The 18,203-nt window shown below is 35.6% G+C and overlaps 1 protein-coding gene across 1 annotated transcript; it reads right to left on the bottom strand.

The window, feature by feature from the left end:
- Nucleotides 1-6,152: 6,152 nt before the first annotated feature.
- LOC105205561 (cytochrome P450 6k1) lies at nucleotides 6,153-7,568 on the bottom strand. Its single transcript, XM_026139195.2, is given in 5 exon segments — nucleotides 6,153-6,370; nucleotides 6,567-6,668; nucleotides 6,671-6,773; nucleotides 6,775-6,932; nucleotides 7,040-7,568. Coding segments are annotated over 5 exon segments (1,065 nt in total). The 5' UTR covers nucleotides 7,560-7,568; the 3' UTR covers nucleotides 6,153-6,188.
- Between the last annotated feature and the right edge of the window lie 10,635 nt (nucleotides 7,569-18,203).

Genomic DNA, 18,203 nt, shown 5'->3' on the forward strand with positions numbered 1-18,203 from the left:
TGAAGTTTTTAACTCTACGGTAGTGGCAGGCAATATGGAATAACAGTTTTTAAATGAACATTATTCTGATATAAATGTATATTAAGATTTTTAATTTATGTAGAATTCTTAAGAAACATGTCAATTATAACGTCCAATTAATAACAAGTTTAAAATTTAAATCCAATTTCAATATTAACAAAAAAGTAAAAAGTGTGAAAATAAAAGGGTTTAAAAAATAGAATATATAATAATATGGGATAATATGGAACATGAGTCTAATTTGAAGAATGATAATAAATATCTCAATAAAGTAAACTGTAAACTTGTATATTTACGTAAATTAATTAAAATAGAATTATACCACGTTGCACGTGGATAATAAAAAACAAAATTAAATCTTCAATTATTAAATTATTATGTAAAATAAATATTATCGTTTAAAATAAATATTATTGTTCACAACAAAAACAAAACGTTTATATTTTTGTAATTGAGTAATTTAAAATTACAGTTTATATAAGATAAAAACCACGTTGCACGTAAGAAATAAATTTACAAGAAAATTTATGAGGTATATACAATTATAATTTAATAAAAAATAAAAAAACACAATATACATATAAACATTATAATATATTTCGTATTTTCTGTCCTTGAAGTATTTCATATTATCTGCCTTTATCTTTTATTATTTTTATATATTACATGTATAGAATAAAGATTTCACATTATTGCTGTTAAGTACCATTAAATCGCATTTTATATGCACATACATTTCTTTTATAGAGTTCTAAATTGTGCCGCTATAAAAAAATGCAATTTTTTTTCTTTGGAGTATAAATCGTAAGTCAAGCATAAAGTGGATCTTCTCTTTAACGAGAAAACCGCCTCTTCTGTACTAGATCAATCGTTCTGCGAATTTTCGTGCCCTTTTTCTCATTTGTTTGCTCAGGAATTATCGCCAAGCAAGGCAGATCGTAAGGCGGCCTCTATCTCGTAGCTCTCTTTCGCATGTTTGCCTTACGGTAATTCAGCCGTGTTTACCCAGACGAAGCGAATCTCAGAAAGTAAATACCGAATTATTGCACGAAGGGAAAACATATGTATCGCGTTCGGATTTAATTTTTGTAGCTGTCCGTCTTCTTCATAGTTAACAGAATCATCTGAATTGATACGGCATGCATTGCGTAGCCGTAATATCGTCAAACGATATATCTCGTGCATACTCGTACGTTAGTATTGTAGATTGTAAACCGCTGTTATTTGATGGCTGTCCATGACGTTTCCTGTATATATCATGCCAGAGGTATAACGAGAAGGGATTTCGAGCGGTCAAACAAAATGTACCACCCACTGTACTGTCCGGCGACCGTGTAAAAAGAAAAAAAAAGAGTCGGAAAAAAGGGAACGCCACCCGCGCCGCAATTTGAAATTCAAACTCCTGTCTGCCCGTTTCATCCTTCTCGTCAAAAGTTTCGCAGGGTGTAGCGAGAGATTGAAAACGCTGAAATTTCATTGTTTCCAGGCCAAGGTTTCAAGGTTATGACTGAAAGTGCATGAACTGTGAAAGTCCATAAATACTATAAGATCGCTATGATGAATTGCAGAAGAAGAAAAAATTGCTTTTTAAAAAATACCTCCATTAAAATGCATTGCCTATCTTCCAATTAAACATAATGGAATACTAAATAAACGTAGGAAGGACTCTTTGAAATTTTTTAGAATCATCTCTGATATGAAACGTAATCATTTTATTTCGTTTCTCTTGCCCTGTATTATACATATTTTTCCCGAGCCGCATGGAAAGAACAATTTTACTGCAATATCTAAAAATTTAGCTGCGCTCAGAAAAAAGTCAAAATATTAGCAAGCAAATGTTTTACTTGTGTTCTTCGATATTTATTGGTTATACAAACGTGTGATGACGAAATTGTAACAACAATTATAATATATTACATTTTTCTTATTAGTTGGTCTATTTGCTAGAAATAAAATCTTATTTCTAACAGTATTTAAATAAAAATTTATTTCAATGTAAATAAATTTATATTCTACAAGTAAATTTTCAAGTCTTTTTCGTAGTGTGGATACAGATTTGAAAATGATTTTATATGTTGGATTATCAAAATAATTATGTATTCAAGCATAATATTATAATTGCTGCAAAATTTTTGACGTTTTAGCAACCGCTTTAAACGTCCAATATAATTATTTTAATGATCCAACATAATTATTTCTAGACCTGTACTTCAGCAAAATTGCTCTTTCCCCGTAGGCACACCGATAAATCACGCTTGACTACGTCGAAAATATAAAATAGCGTCCCTCGTATCAACGTTTGTCGATTGCTTTCTCGCATTTCTCGTACCTTTGGAAGAGTTTGACGATGAAATTCGATTAGCAAACTGACCGACGTGCGACGGATCATTAATCCTGGCTCGAAGAATCACTCGCGGGGCGCGTCGACAGGACGGTCGCCCGTAAGACAAATTGCTCGCACTTCGTTCTCGACCTCTCGGATGCACCGCCTCTCGGAGGTCGCGAAAGGAAAAAAGAAAAAAAAAACCGAATGGCTCTTCGAGTCTTCGTTCAAATGACTCGCCGGATCTACATTACAGGAGCGAGACGCGGGAGTGGGCAAAATTTTTTATCGAACGCGCACACCCTTCTTCTTTTTTCCCCCATTGAAATTAGCCAATCCTCGCGAGCGGTACAACGAGAGATGAAAAGCGCACGGACTGTTGAGCACGGTAGTGCGGGATCCCCCCGAATATTTTTGCACGCGGAACTGTTCTTCTCTCGCGCGATGATGAGCGCGGTTCGAAGAGCGCTCGACCCTCGCATACACGTGCAATTCGATCGATGCCTTTTATACCCTCGTCCTATCCTATCGAAACAGTTCGGCGGAGATCTGTCCCGGAAGGGTTGACACCAGCAATTTCGTACCGTAAATACCTACACCCCTGACTACGCTGTTCCTCCGATATCGATCGCGGCTCGTCCACCACCGGTGGTTTTATGCTAACTATACAGAATGCGTCTAGACTATTTTTTTATGCCATCCCAGTTTGCGGGAAATCAAGGAAAATAAAGGATGACCACGGTTGCTGAGCGTCATCCTAACGGACTGTTTTCTTCAAGAAGGGGAGGAAAGTTTACCGCCTCTTTCCAGGAACTCAGAGATTGAAAGAGAAGTGCACAGGAAGAGATTGAATGCGGATTGAAATTTTGTATTATTATAGTTTATTTTTATATAATTAATTTTTATGTAACTAATTTTTTATTCTAATTTATTTCTGTGCGAAAATATGTGTGTTGAAATCAAATTAGTTAATTTGATTCATTAGACTTTGAAAGCACTCGATAAATTAGAAATTAGATAAACAAGTCTTAATGAATTATTTTTTTTATATAGAAATTGTAAAATTAATTTAATGTACTTGATTGTATACTATTATAAATATTACTTATTATTAGATTCTGATTCATAAAATAAATCTAAACGTTTAATTGAAATGCATATACATGTACACTGGACAAAAACACAAATGATTTTTTAAAAACATTCCAGACATTTTCACTCTAATTATAACGTATGTTATGAGTACTTGACTTTTTCCCTTAAATTAATCGATCAATTATTTGAGAACAGAAACATTAAAAAAAAATTTAACGTAGTCAGTAAAATCAATTCGCATTCCTGCTCAAAAGATATTTTGTTATAATTAATAACTAACTTTATAACAAATAATCATTATGAATTTACTGATGTTTTTTATAAACAAAAAAGTAACATGGAGCTTAAAGACGAGTTTACAAAAAATATTATTTATGCACTATTATGTTCACGCGCGAAACATGTGATTTTCTTGAAATCTAAAGTTGTACTGCGCAATCATCACGTTGTATTAAAAGTGTGTGTGCATGATCATTTCTCATACTCTCGAATATAAGCTTATCGTGTCTCACTTGACAATCGGAATAAATAATTTTTAAAAGACATTTATCTATAAGGTTTTCTTTCGAAGCGTAACATTTATCATGTAGGCAACATTTACCACATAAAAATTTACCATAAAAAAAAAAGTATTCGAATTTTCATACCATAAATAAAAATAAAGAATTGCTACGGTAAAATCAATGTACATTTAATTAAACGTTGGTTAATATGTTATTGATTTATAGTGCGTCAAACATAATCACGCTATTTTTATTGGTTAAATACGCTGCAAAATAAGCTAAAAGTTAAATTTAAATCTAAATTGCAATTATGACATTAATGAATATCAAATACATTTGCTTGCTGTATTTGCAATTTAAATGAGAAGCTAACATCATTCTTTTGCCTTAAAATACGATTTGATGTATTAATCTTTAATATGTTAATATCATATATCAGTTTATTTAAACAATCAATTTAAAACGCATAAAACAGAATATTTGGCACAATATATTTATTGTTAATAATTTTTACATTCAATCATATAATTTTTTTAATTAAAACGTTTAGTCGTATATATATTTTTTAAATTAAAATACTGATTCAGTACTTAGATAAAATTAAATTTAATTGGACATTCTTTATGGTTTAAAGTAAATATTTTGTCTTAATAAATTTTTTTATTACTAGACATGGTCGTTACCGTATCTCGATATGGTGATCTCAGAAACTTTGAAAATGTATCCACCATTGGGTTATATAAATCGTATGACTAATTAGACTTATGAAGTGCCAGAATTCAATCTCGTAATTGAGAAAGGTACACCAATTTATATTTCGATGCATGGCCTGCACTACAATCCGGAATATTTTCCCAATCCGAATAAATTCGATCCGGAGCGATTTAATGAAGAAAATAAACGTAGCAAACCGGCATGCGTTTATTTCCCATTTGGAGAAGGCCCACATGCGTGTATAGGTGCAAGAACTGTTCTTAATATAATCTCTATTAAAATATTAAGATATTAAATATTATGTAGTACTATTTTATAATACTTTGCAGGCAACCGTTTCGGGCTTTTGCAAGCAAAGCTAACATTGCTTCAGATCTTAAGCAAATACAAGGTCACATCGTGTGAAGAAACTATAGTACCAATGACAATTGATCCGAGAGGTGTCTTGACAGTGCCCTTAAACGGTGTAATCTATCTTAATTTTTGAGAAATTAATACCCATTAATTTCTTGGAAATTAAGATAGATTACACCGTTTAAGGGCACTGTCAAGACTCCTCTTGGATCAATTGTCATTGGTACTATAGTTTCTTAACACGATGTGACCTTGTATTTGCTTAAGATCTGAAGCAATGTTAGCTTTGCTTGCAAAAGCCCGAAACGGTTGCCTGCAAAGTATTATAAAATAGTACTACATAATGTTTAATATCTTAATATTTTAATAAAGATTATATTAAGAATAGTTCTTGCACCTATACACGCATGTAGGCCTTCTCCAAATGGGAAATAAACGCATGCTGGCCTGCTACGTTTTTTTTTTCTTCATTAAATCGCTCCAGATCGAATTTATTAGGATTGAAAAAATATTCCGGATTGTAGTGCAGGCCAAGCATCGAAATATAAATTGGTGTACTTTTCTCAATTACGAGATTGAATTCTGGCACTTCATAAGTCTAATTAGTCATACGATTTATATAACCCAATGGTGGATACATTCTCAAAGTTTCTAAGACCACCATATCGAGATACGGTAACAATCATATCTAGTAATAAAAAAATTATATCATTATTAAATTGACAATTAATTTAATTTGAGATAATAAATCTCCAAAAATTTTTGTATTTAAAACAAAATAAATATATATTTAGGCGTTAAAAAGAGAAAGAGAGAGAAAGCAAGCAAATATTCTGAATGCAAAAAGTGCCAGCAACACAAACAGGTCTAAAAAAAATTTATAGAATATCTCGTAGAATATGAATATGAAAAATATATATTATGTAGTACTGTTTTATAATACTTTGCAAGCAATTGCTTCAGATCTTAAGCAAATACGAGATCACACCGTGTGAAGTAACTATAGTACCAATGACAATTGATCCGAGAGGAGAATATGAATATGGGATATATATATATATATATATACATTATATATATATACATTATATATATATAAAATGTATTATAGTATTTTATAATACTTTGCAAGTCTAAAAAAAATTTATAGAATATGAATATGGGAAATATAGCGGATGCTAGTCGTATGTAATTTTTCCATTAGTTTCATCAAGAGCCTCGAGAATTTCTTTTTGAGTATTCTGAATTTTGGGTTCCACCGCGAGTTCATATAATGTGAAAGCCATAGTTGTTGAAGAGGTTTCAAAATCAGTTGCGAAGAAACTAGCTGGTTGTGCCAGAAGATCATCGCCATCAAACGCTGAAATTTATATTTTTTAATTTAATTATAAATTTTTAAAGAATTTCATTACGCTACAATTTTGTTAGCATAATTATTAATCAAATTAGTCTTAACTTCTTGTTAATTCTATTAAATTCTACATACGTATTCGTTTCTATTAAATACAATTTTTAAATGTTTACATAAACTTGGAATTAGATTTTAGTTCGCTTACTGAAATCTTGTAGATCCTTATTATTGCTATTTTTAAGTTCAATAAGGATGTGGATAAGATCGTTTCTCTTTATGCCAGATTTCATGCGCTGAGTGAGCGTCTCCAAAAGACTTTTCGCAGGAAGTCCGTAGGCTGTTTGCCGAACATCTTTAAATGTGCCAAACGAGTTACAGTTGGAAGGAAAAATATCGCGAGCATCTCCAAGTCCGCGAATCGTATTAAACTGAAACATCATCTTGCCATATTTGCGGAACTCTGCGTCTGGATTTTTGAATGGATTCACGTCGAGCCCGTAAGCGGTACTGCCGATTATATCCGTGGTAAATCTGGCACTTAAATCTTTCATTTCTATTGTCTTTCCCTCACCTGCCATCAATTAAATTAATTTTGTTTTTAAATAGGCAAATTTTATCGCGCTCTAGACTAGAATACCCTCTCAATGCTTCGCATTTTATGAATTATTCAGTACTCACCCTCTAACTGTAGTGAATTGAGATATTCATCTAAATTCTTTACGCATATTATCATCAAGTCGAACATCTTCTTCATTTTACCAGACGTAAAGAACGGCGTTAGTTTCGTTCTTATCGTCTTCCAGGCTGGATTTCTGATAAAAAGGAGATTCGCGTATCCCATGCGATCCGCAGGATCCGCCGAATTGTATCACTCGGAGAAGTAGTTGAAATCTTTCACTAAAATTTTCTTGATGAGTTCTTGATCGCGAACCAGCAGGAAGGGTTTGTCCAATACGTAGAAACCCGCGTACGGTACGCCCTTTGTTTCATCGTAAATATCCTTTAGGAAATACGCCGGTGCTTTCTTCAGAAATAAACACTCCTTGAAATTGCCGAAGAAAGGCGTCGGTTTCATTTCCAAAATACCCCGTTTTTTCCGGTATTTGAAATTGCGCGTCATATAAAGGTAAGTAGTTGCCATAAGAGTTAGAAAAATTATTATGACGTCCAAACTCCAGTAAACCGTTATAAGTGCCATTGTTTGCCACTTTGCCTGCAAAAACACATTTTTATATTAGTCTAAAAAAATGGATGATTATATGAGCAACCTGCCGCTAATTTAGTTATTTATTAATTATATTATAAATAGCTGAAGAATCGATCAATTATATACAAGTATACGGAATTGATGGAATGGAGCTGAACTACGTTTTTCACCAAATATAACAACTGTTTAATAATTTTTGTGATTGACTTGCTTTATATGTACGTCTTGTCTTGTCGCTGGTTAACAACTGTTTGATTTCAATACATGTTTTAAAAAGACTCGTCGCGCTGACGAGGTCAAAACCAGTAAATATAACCGATAACGACGAATACGCGCGCGATGATGATTCTAGCACTATTCGAGCAGACAACAAGTATTGGGCATTAATACAGATATTAATTTATAAGATTTGTTTAGAAAACAAATTTTTATTATAAAACAAATTTAAGTATTTTATAAACACAATTAATACTCGGTTAATTTTATATATAAAAAAGCGTATTAATTAACAAAAAATACAAACTCCTGCGCGCATTTAAGAAACGGAACGATTTCGAAACGTTACGCATCATCAGTCTTATAGTCTATACGCTTTACGTGTAACTTACCAGGACACAGATCGATTGAACGGCGATCATCGTTTACGGACAGAGGTTTCGTCAGCTAGCGTCAACTGCGCGAAGATCGTTGAAATTCACTCTCGCCAGAGATGAAGCTATCGTCGAGCGATGATAATGCGTATTATTGTCGCGTGATACAATTGTTTAATCGCATGCACAATTCACAAGTCGATTTTTTGATTGTTATTCCCGGAGAATGTGAATCGGAAAGATTCACCAAAGAGCTCGTAAAGAATGACTGTGAGCGTCGTTCGCAGTTCTTTTAATCAGCGCTAGTGGCATATCTCGAGCCGATTTCCGAGGCGACTCCTACAGTCTCCCCTCGAGCTCTTCACTCCGCTCGCGGCCCTACAGCTATGCCCTAGGCGGCGTAGGCTATTTCTTTTACAAGAGACGCTCTACGCTCCTGAGCTACAACCATGGAGTAGGAGAATTCTCCTACTTCATGGCCATAATATTTGAGAGCGGGCGGCAGCTAAGCTAAATTATCTGTCAAGGCCACGGTTCATTGACCGAGCAACGCTAGATTAATTCTGTGCTTTTGAAAACGATGTTACAATAGCATTGTTACATAAGTGGTTTGTAAACGTTGCAGGTCTTTTAATTATCTGCCAAAGTCACAATTCATTGACCGATTAGATACGTTAAATTGTTGTGTCTATTTCTGTATCTTTAAATGATGTTATAGCACCATTGCGCAAGTTATTTGTATCATGTAGTATTTACACAAAGTTTATCATAACGATACAGTAAAGATTACAGATTTATTCCATTCATTGTCCATTCATTGCGTAAACATTCTTAAATTGCGCCGTTACAAGCAGAGTTGGGCAATTCAGCGTTTTGAGTGGTTTTTTATATTTCCTACGTATAAAACGTATAATACGTATAAAACATTTATGAAACGGCAAAATGTATTATGCACGGCAAATCCTTAAAAACCCATTGCATGTTATTCACAATATAGCATAAACATAATTAAGTTTTGCGTAATATACGATCAGTACAAAATTACCTTTTCAAAAAAAGGTAAAAAAGGCGCTAAGTGTGTGCGCGCACCTAAAAATCTTTAAATACTTATAAGTGGTATTTTTGTATTATTTTGTATACAAAATACAAGGATGGTACTACTTGGGTTTTGCAAAAAAAATAAAAATTTTTAGGTGTGTGTACACACTTGGCGCCTTTTTTTATTTATTTATTTTTTTAAATAATTTTGTACTGCTCTTTTATCACGTGAAAAGAACGGTGTTGCTGATGTGTAAAAAAATTTAGCTGAATACAGATCTAAAAATAATTTTGTAGAGTCATTAAAATAATTGTGTAGGACACTCAAATTGGTTGCTAGAGCAAAATTTTTTGCAGCTTTGCTTATCGTGCCTTAACGCCATGCATAATTATTTTGATAATCCAATAGAATTATTTTTAAATATGTATCTAATTAAACTTTTAGTTTTACTTTAACAAAACTGTTTTTTCTATTGTGATATTATCTAGATGAATATTTGCAATATTTTATGCTTGTTTTTTTTGCGTTGTTCTGCGGAATTCTACAGATACCCTGCAAACGTTATTAATATTGAATAACGCATGTTTTGCGTTGTCTCCCTCCGCGATGACAGAGCCGGCGACAGATTTGACGAATGAAAGTAATTTCGCGCCTCGCGCATATGTAACACGAGCGCATTTGGATTCGTTGTAAATGACAGCCGACCCGTTTGCTCTTCTCTCGCTCGTTATCGCTCCCCGACTTCGTCGTTCGATTTTTAACTCACCGCGAAGGCCGGAGACCCCATTACATCCAAACGTATTCAAAACGAAGGGTCGGTTGATCGATATGTAAAATTCACTCTCGCGACCCGTGCGCCGATAAATCGTACCGAGGAAAACTCTTAAGGAAGGATGTCGGGGCGAGATTTATAGGCGTGTGCAGCGGCCTCACTCCCGATTTATCAGATTCGGGATATTCGATGCAGAATGAATGCTCGTGGGACGTTACAGCGCTTCTCAAAAGATTCGTTTTTGCATACGCGCGGCAAATAAGATTTCGAGTTAAATGCCACAACGTTGATTACGGAAGATTGATTTTACTCTACTTCTCTTGTTAACAGACAGAAAGCAAGTTAAGAAAAAAAAAATAGAGAGCATAAAATACATTATACACGACAAAAAATAAAAATAAATAGCATGCGGTATAAGTAGGTCGCAGATATTACGGAAATAGAGTAACTTTTCCACTTGATGAGAGCGCCGATAAATCGGAAGAAGAGAGATCAGATTTATGGAAGGGATCTCTTTATCCCAATTCCTAAAAGATTTTGGATTCCGCCCAAAACGCGTTGACACCACCCTCGCGGGGTTCCCCAGTGCGTGGCCCAGTCTCGGAAGTCGTAGCGAAGCCCCTCTTATTCCAGACTTCCGTTCGTTCTACCGGAGACGATCGCATTCCCTCCCTCTCTCTCTCTCTCTCTCTCTCTCTCTCTCTCTCTCTCTTATTTTCTTTTTCTCGTCTTTCACGCACATCAGCATCCCCTTTTCGCATTCTGGCTTTGCCCTCTTTACTCGTAATAGCGCCGTTGGCGAGTGTCAGAACTGTACTCACTCCGGACCTTTGTCCGCCTTTTCGACCCCGTGCCAACGCCATCCACGTACACAAGGACCACCCTCGAAGGGTTCACCTAATTAATTATCCTGCCGCCGCCCGCTGAATTGAGCGGACTGTCGCGCGCACGCCGCTGATAAATCCCGATTGCGCCGGAAGCATCGAATGTCATCTCGTTATAACGACCAATTTCGTGGACATTATATTCTTGCCACGCTATCGTCGGTACAAGCGTTCAGATAGCTATTGAAAATCAATGCATTACAGTAAATATTAATTTCATTAATAATTACAAGAGTTATTAAGTATAATTAATTTTATCAATAATTACCGATGCTATTAACTGTTACTTATTTTGCCGTGGTTCGGTGCTATTTTATTCCTCTAAGCGCGTCACCGGAATTATTAAAATTGTAATTTGCGACCGCGCGCGGAATTACATTTACATATTGCCTCATACATTATATTTATCGCATTACATTGTCTTGACTCATCACGACACGCTCGATATCGAGTATTTCCTTTTTACGGTCAACGTCTTTGATTGTGATGCGCGACTGCTAAGCCGAAACGTGCGAAGGGTGACGAAGAGTCGAACAACGAATACGTGTTTTGCTAACGAGAAACCGTTGTCAACCCGCCCGTATCCCTTGTGAGGATACGGGCGGAAGAACTTGGAAGATCCTCCAGGAAGAAACATCCACTTCCACAGTGTCGGAGTCCGTGAAAGTGGGTGACGCCAGTTTCTCGAAGATATCCGCGATATCCGCGTGGGAAAAGCCCAGAAGCAACCCTCGTGATTTCCAGGGGCTCGTTCTCCGCTCCCTCTTTTACCGCCAATCGGAGAAGGCTGTACCCTTCTCCGAAGCTTTCGGGGCACCCGGTTTCACGTGCTACTCGCGGAAAGTCGTAATGCGACGTTGACTACACGACAGGACCATCACTCGACTCTCAGTACCATCTTCCGATTTATCGCTGTGGGAAGACTGCTAACGCCGGCACACATAAATAGGTGACCCGCGACGAATGTATCTTCCCGCGCTTGCAGATCGCTCGATCGTTCCGCTCATGCACACGACAGATTAATGCTTTTGGGAGACGTTACGAGGTTACGTTGCATGTGACATATTTTATAGGCCTGTGGACTAAACTGGCACTCGAGTGTTGCCAGATAGCTCATGCTGAATGTCCCCAAATTTTTCATAACTTTTCCCCAAATTTCTTCAAACAAAAGTTTCTTGGCGAGAAGGGGGGAAAAGAAGAGAAGGAAAGTTTAATTTTAATAGTGATTTTCAGTGCAGTACATTTTTAAAGGAAAACATACATAGCACGTATATGCAGAACCAACACCAAGAAGAAATATTAATAATTAAAAGTAATAATTAAAAACTTACCAGAAAATTCTGGAAGTAATTCCCAGGATTTTTTATGTTTTTTTTATTTTAGACATTATTATTAATTTATATAAGTTAACTTTAAAGAGGCATATACACCCAAAAAGCCAAAAAAATGGCAATTTTCTGGAATTTTTTTTTTTGGAAACTATTGGAGTTACCGAATTGGGTTTTCTTTAGTTAAAAATATATATTTTAAAGAAACTTTATGATTTTTTTTATTAAGAAATTGCGTAAAATGGCAGAGATATGGTGTCGTGAAAAGGCAGCACTGAAAAAATCGTGTGTGTGAAGCTGGCACATCATTTGGTGGAAAATCACAAAACATTGACAGTTCTGAGTTTATTTTCAATAGTTCTACAGTTCCTGATAGATAAAACAAATAGTTCTGGCCTTTAAAGCGAAAAAAACGCATAGGACAAAATGAGGTGCCAGGTTCACGCAGCACCTCAGTTTGTCCTACGACATTTTCCAGACCGAATTCTTGTAGGATTTTAAAAGATCTATAGTTCTAGATGAGTTCTAGAAAGAGTTCCAGCGTTTAACATAGTTTTTTTATTTTTTTTATTTTTTTTTTTTTATAAAACATTTATGTTATAATATTATATAATAGAGTTCCGTGTACGAAAAAATATTTTTCCTACAGTTCTCAACATACTAAAGCGCGTTCCGAAGAGTTCCGGGCGATTCCGATATTAGTTAATTAACAAAAAATTAATAACTCCCGAAAAAGTCGATTTTCCGCACATATAGGTGAGGTGCTGGACTTTTTCGAAGAGTTCTGTGCACGAAAAAATATTTTTCCTACAGTTCTCAACATATTGAAGGGCGTTCCGAAGAGTTCCGGGCGATTCCGATATTAGTTAATTAACAAAAAATTAATAACTCCCGAAAAAGCCGATTTTTCGCACATATAGGTGAGGTGCTGGACTTTTTCGAAGAGTTCTGTGCACGAAAAAATATTTTTCCTACAGTTCTCAACATATTAAAGCGCGTTCCGAAGAGTTCCGGGCGATTCCGATATTAGTTAATTAACAAAAAATTAATAACTCCCGAAAAAGTCGATTTTCCGCACATATAGGTGAGGTGCTGGACTTTTTCGAAGAGTTCTGTGCACGAAAAAATATTTTTTCTACAGGTCTCAACATATTAAAGCGCGTTCCGAAGAGTTCCGGGCGATTCCGATATTAGTTAATTAACAAAAAATTAATAACTCCCGAAAAAGTCGATTTTCCGCATATATAGGTGAGGTGCTGGACTTTTTCGAAGAGTTCTGTGCACGAAAAAATATTTTTCCTACAGTTCTCAACATATTGAAGGGCGTTCCGAAGAGTTCCGGGCGATTCCGATATTAGTTAATTAACAAAAAATTAATAACTCCCGAAAAAGCCGATTTTTCGCACATATAGGTGAGGTGCTGGACTTTTTCGAAGAGTTCTGTGCAAGAAAAAATATTTTTCCTACAGTTCTCAACATATTAAAGCGCGTTCCGAAGAGTTCCGGGCGATTCCGATATTAGTTAATTAACAAAAAATTAATAACTCCCGAAAAAATCTTATATCAAAATGTTCCTTAGACATTGTAGTATTATAATAAATTAATTGCGACTTTGGTGCTCGATGTCACTTGCTGAAAAATAAATTGTTTTTGCGCGGAGAGCACGTGCCACGCTCTAATTTTACTATTCAGATCGTCAGAAAATTTGGTGCTCATAAAAATCTTATATCAAAATGTTCCTTAGACATCGTAGTATTATAATAAATTAATTGCGACTTTAGTGCTCGATGCCAACTGCTAAAAACTAAATTGTTTATGCGCGGAGAGCACGCGCCGCGTACTAACTTTACTCTCCAGATCGTCAGAAAATTTGGTGCTCGCAAAAATCTTATATCAAAATGTTCCTTAGACATCGTAGTATTATAATAAATTAATTGCGAATTTGGTGCTCGATGTCACTTGCTCAAAAATAAATTGTTTGTGCTCGGCGCGTGCCCTCCGCACGTGAAAAATTCATTTACAACATGCAACAGGTACTAAATTCGAAATTGATTTATTTCTAAAGTAGGATGTCTAACAACATTTTGATATATAAGATTTTTACAAGCACCAAAGTCTCTGAGAGTAAAGTCTGGAGAGTAAAGTTATTGCGCGGCGCGTGCTCTCCGCGCATAAACAATTTATTTTTCAGCAAGTGACATCGAGCACCAAAGTCGCAATTAATTTATTATAATACTACGATGTCTAAGGAACATTTTGATATAAGATTTTTGCGAGCACCAAATTTTCTGACGATCTGGAGAGTAAGGTTAGTGCGCGGCGCGTGCTCTCCGCGCATAAACAATTTATTTTTCAGCAATTTGCAGTGAGCACTTAATTTAAAATTGATATATTTTGATACTTCGATGTCTAAATAACATTTTAGTATATAATTTTTACAAGCGTCAAATTCGACGATCAGAGGACTGATTTTTTGCACTATCGGACAGGAATTAATAATTATTATTTTATTAATAACTTTGAATCCTGTTGTATTATGATTATTTTCGTTTTCCATGTTATTTTAATACCGAAAACATACAAATTTAGTGGTCTGTACGTATTGTTCTCCAAGATCGCAATGCTGCGCTGGGTATATAGTGATGTTTTTTTAAACAATTATTAATTTTTAATTTTTTTTTAGGGGTTTCTTTGAGCACTAAATTAGCACTAAATTCTAGTGTACTTGTTTTGTGTTTGTGACCACTGTATATATTTTTTTTATTATGGGGTGGTCCAGCTTGCCATTAAGCTGCACCCCACCCTTTTTTTTTTTAATTACTGTTAAACGGTTTGAGCACCAGAATTCGGACTAGAGTACTAAATTAGCACCTAAAAAGCACTAAATTTTTGACCTAGTGCGAACTCGATTTTCGCTGGTGGGGGGTCCAGCTTAATAGAGGTGAACTCTTCGAAAAAGACCAGCACCTCACCTATATGTGCGAAAAATCGGCTTTTTCGGGAGTTATTAATTTTTTGTTAATTAACTAATATCGGGATCGCCCGGAACTCTTCGGAACGCGCTTTAATATGTTGAGAAATGTAGGAAAAATATTTTTTCGTGCACAGAACTCTTCGAAAAAGTCCAGCACCTCACCTATATGTGCGGAAAATCGACTTTTTCGGGAGTTATTAAATTTTGTTAATTAACTAATATCGGAATCGCCCGAAACTCTTCGGAACGCGCTTTAATATGTTGAGAACTGTAGGAAAAATATTTTTACATGCACAGAACTCTTCGAAAAAGTCCAGCACCTCACCTATATGTGCGGAAAATCGACTTTTTCGGGAGTTATTAATTTTTTGTTAATTAACTAATATCGGAATCGCCCGGAACTCTTCGGAACGCGCTTTAATATGTTGAGAACTGTAGGAAAAATATTTTTTCGTGCACAGAACTCTTCGAAAAAGTCCAGCACCTCACCTATATGTGCGGAAAATCGACTTTTTCGGGAGTTATTAATTTTTTGTTAATTAACTAATATCGGAATCGCCCGGAACTCTTCGGAACGCGCTTTAATATGTTGAGAACTGTAGGAAAAATATTTTTCCGTACACAGAACTCTTCGAAAAAGTCCAGCACCTCACCTTTATGTGCGAAAAATCGGCTTTTTCGGGAGTTATTAATTTTTTGTTAATTAACTAATATCGGGATCGCCCGGAACTCTTCGGAACGCGCTTTAATATGTTGAGAACTGTAGGAAAAATATTTTTACATGCACAGAACTCTTCGAAAAAGTCCAGCACCTCACCTATATGTGCGGAAAATCGACTTTTTCGGGAGTTATTAATTTTTTGTTAATTAACTAATATCGGAATCGCCCGGAACTCTTCGGAACGCGCTTTAATATGTTGAGAACTGTAGGAAAAATATTTTTTCGTGCACAGAACTCTTCGAAAAAGTCCAGCACCTCACCTATATGTGCGGAAAATCGACTTTTTCGGGAGTTATTAATTTTTTGTTAATTAACTAATATCGGAATCGCCCGGAACTCTTCGGAACGCGCTTTAATATGTTGAGAACTGTAGGAAAAATATTTTTCCGTACACAGAACTCTTCGAAAAAGTCCAGCACCTCACCTTTATGTGCGAAAAATCGGCTTTTTCGGGAGTTATTAATTTTTTGTTAATTAACTAATATCGGGATCGCCCGGAACTCTTCGGAACGCGCTTTAATATGTTGAGAACTGTAGGAAAAATATTTTTACATGCACAGAACTCTTCGAAAAAGTCCAGCACCTCACCTATATGTGCGGAAAATCGACTTTTTCGGGAGTTATTAATTTTTTGTTAATTAACTAATATCGGAATCGCCCGGAACTCTTCGGAACGCGCTTTAATATGTTGAGAACTGTAGGAAAAATATTTTTTCGTGCACAGAACTCTTCGAAAAAGTCCAGCACCTCACCTATATGTGCGGAAAATCGACTTTTTCGGGAGTTATTAATTTTTTGTTAATTAACTAATATCGGAATCGCCCGGAACTCTTCGGAACGCGCTTTAATATGTTGAGAACTGTAGGAAAAATATTTTTTCGTACACAGAACTCTTCGAAAAAGTCCAGCACCTCACCTTTATGTGCGAAAAATCGGCTTTTTCGGGAGTTATTAATTTTTTGTTAATTAACTAATATCGGAATCGCCCGGAACTCTTCGGAACGCGCTTTAATATGTTGAGAACTGTAGAAAAATTATTTTTTCGTGCACAGAACTCTTCGAAAAAGTCCAGCACCTCACCTATATGTGCGGAAAATCGACTTTTTCGGGAGTTATTAATTTTTTGTTAATTAACTAATATCGGAATCGCCCGGAACTCTTCGGAACGCGCTTTAGTATGTTGAGAACTGTAGGAAAAATATTTTTTCGTACACGGAACTCTATTATATAATATTATAACATAAATGTTTTATAAAAAAAAAAATAAAAAAAATAAAAAAACTATGTTAAACGCTGGAACTCTTTCTAGAACTCATCTAGAACTATAGATCTTTTAAAATCCTACAAGAATTCGGTCTGGAAAATGTTGTAGGACAAACTGAGGTGCTGCGTGAACCTGGCACCTCACTTTGTCCTATGCGTTTTTTTCGCTTTAAAGGCCAGAACTATTTGTTTTATCTATCAGGAACTGTAGAACTATTGAAAATAAACTCAGAACTGTCAATGTTTAGTGATTTTCCACCAAATGATGTGCCAGCTTCACACACACGAAAAAATCGCCCTAAACGGTACTAGGTGTACCTTGGCCAAAAATCAACTGAAACAAAAAATGTTTATGGAATCTTAAAATATATAATAATATTTTTGGCAGATAATTTTAAAAGATCTACAACGTTCACAAATAACTTACGTAACAGTATTATTATAATATCGTTTTCAAGAGTGCAGAATTAATTTAGCGTTGCTCGGTCAACGAACCGTGGTCTTGGCAAATAATTTAGCTTAGCTGCCGCCCGTTCTCATATATTGTGGCTGAAGAGCGTAGAGCGTCACTTGTAAAAAAAATAGCCTAGGGCATAGCTGTAAGGTCGCGAATGGAGTGAGGAGCTCGAGAGGAGAAATCGGCTCGAAATATGCCACTGGCTCTGATTAAAAGAACTGCGAACGACGCTCATAGTCATTTCTTACGAACCATTTGGTGAATCCGGTGGTCCATCTTACCGAATCACATTCTCCGGGAATAACAATTAAAAAATCGACTTGTGAATTGTGCATGCGATCAAACAATTGTATCACGCGACAATAATACGCATTATCATCGCTCGACGATAACTTCATCTCTGATGAGAGTGAATATCAACGATCTTCGCGCAGTTGACGCTAGCTGACGAAACCTCTGTCAGTAAACGGTGATCGCCATTCGATTGATCTGTGTCTGGTAAGTTACACGTAAAGCGTACAGACTGTAATACTGATGATGCGTAACGCTTCGAAATCGTTCCGTTTCTTAAATGCGCGTAGGAGTTTGTATTTTTTGTTAATTAATA

This window comes from Solenopsis invicta, chromosome 11, assembly GCF_016802725.1.
Source record: "Solenopsis invicta isolate M01_SB chromosome 11, UNIL_Sinv_3.0, whole genome shotgun sequence".
Lineage (NCBI taxonomy): Eukaryota > Metazoa > Arthropoda > Insecta > Hymenoptera > Formicidae > Solenopsis > Solenopsis invicta.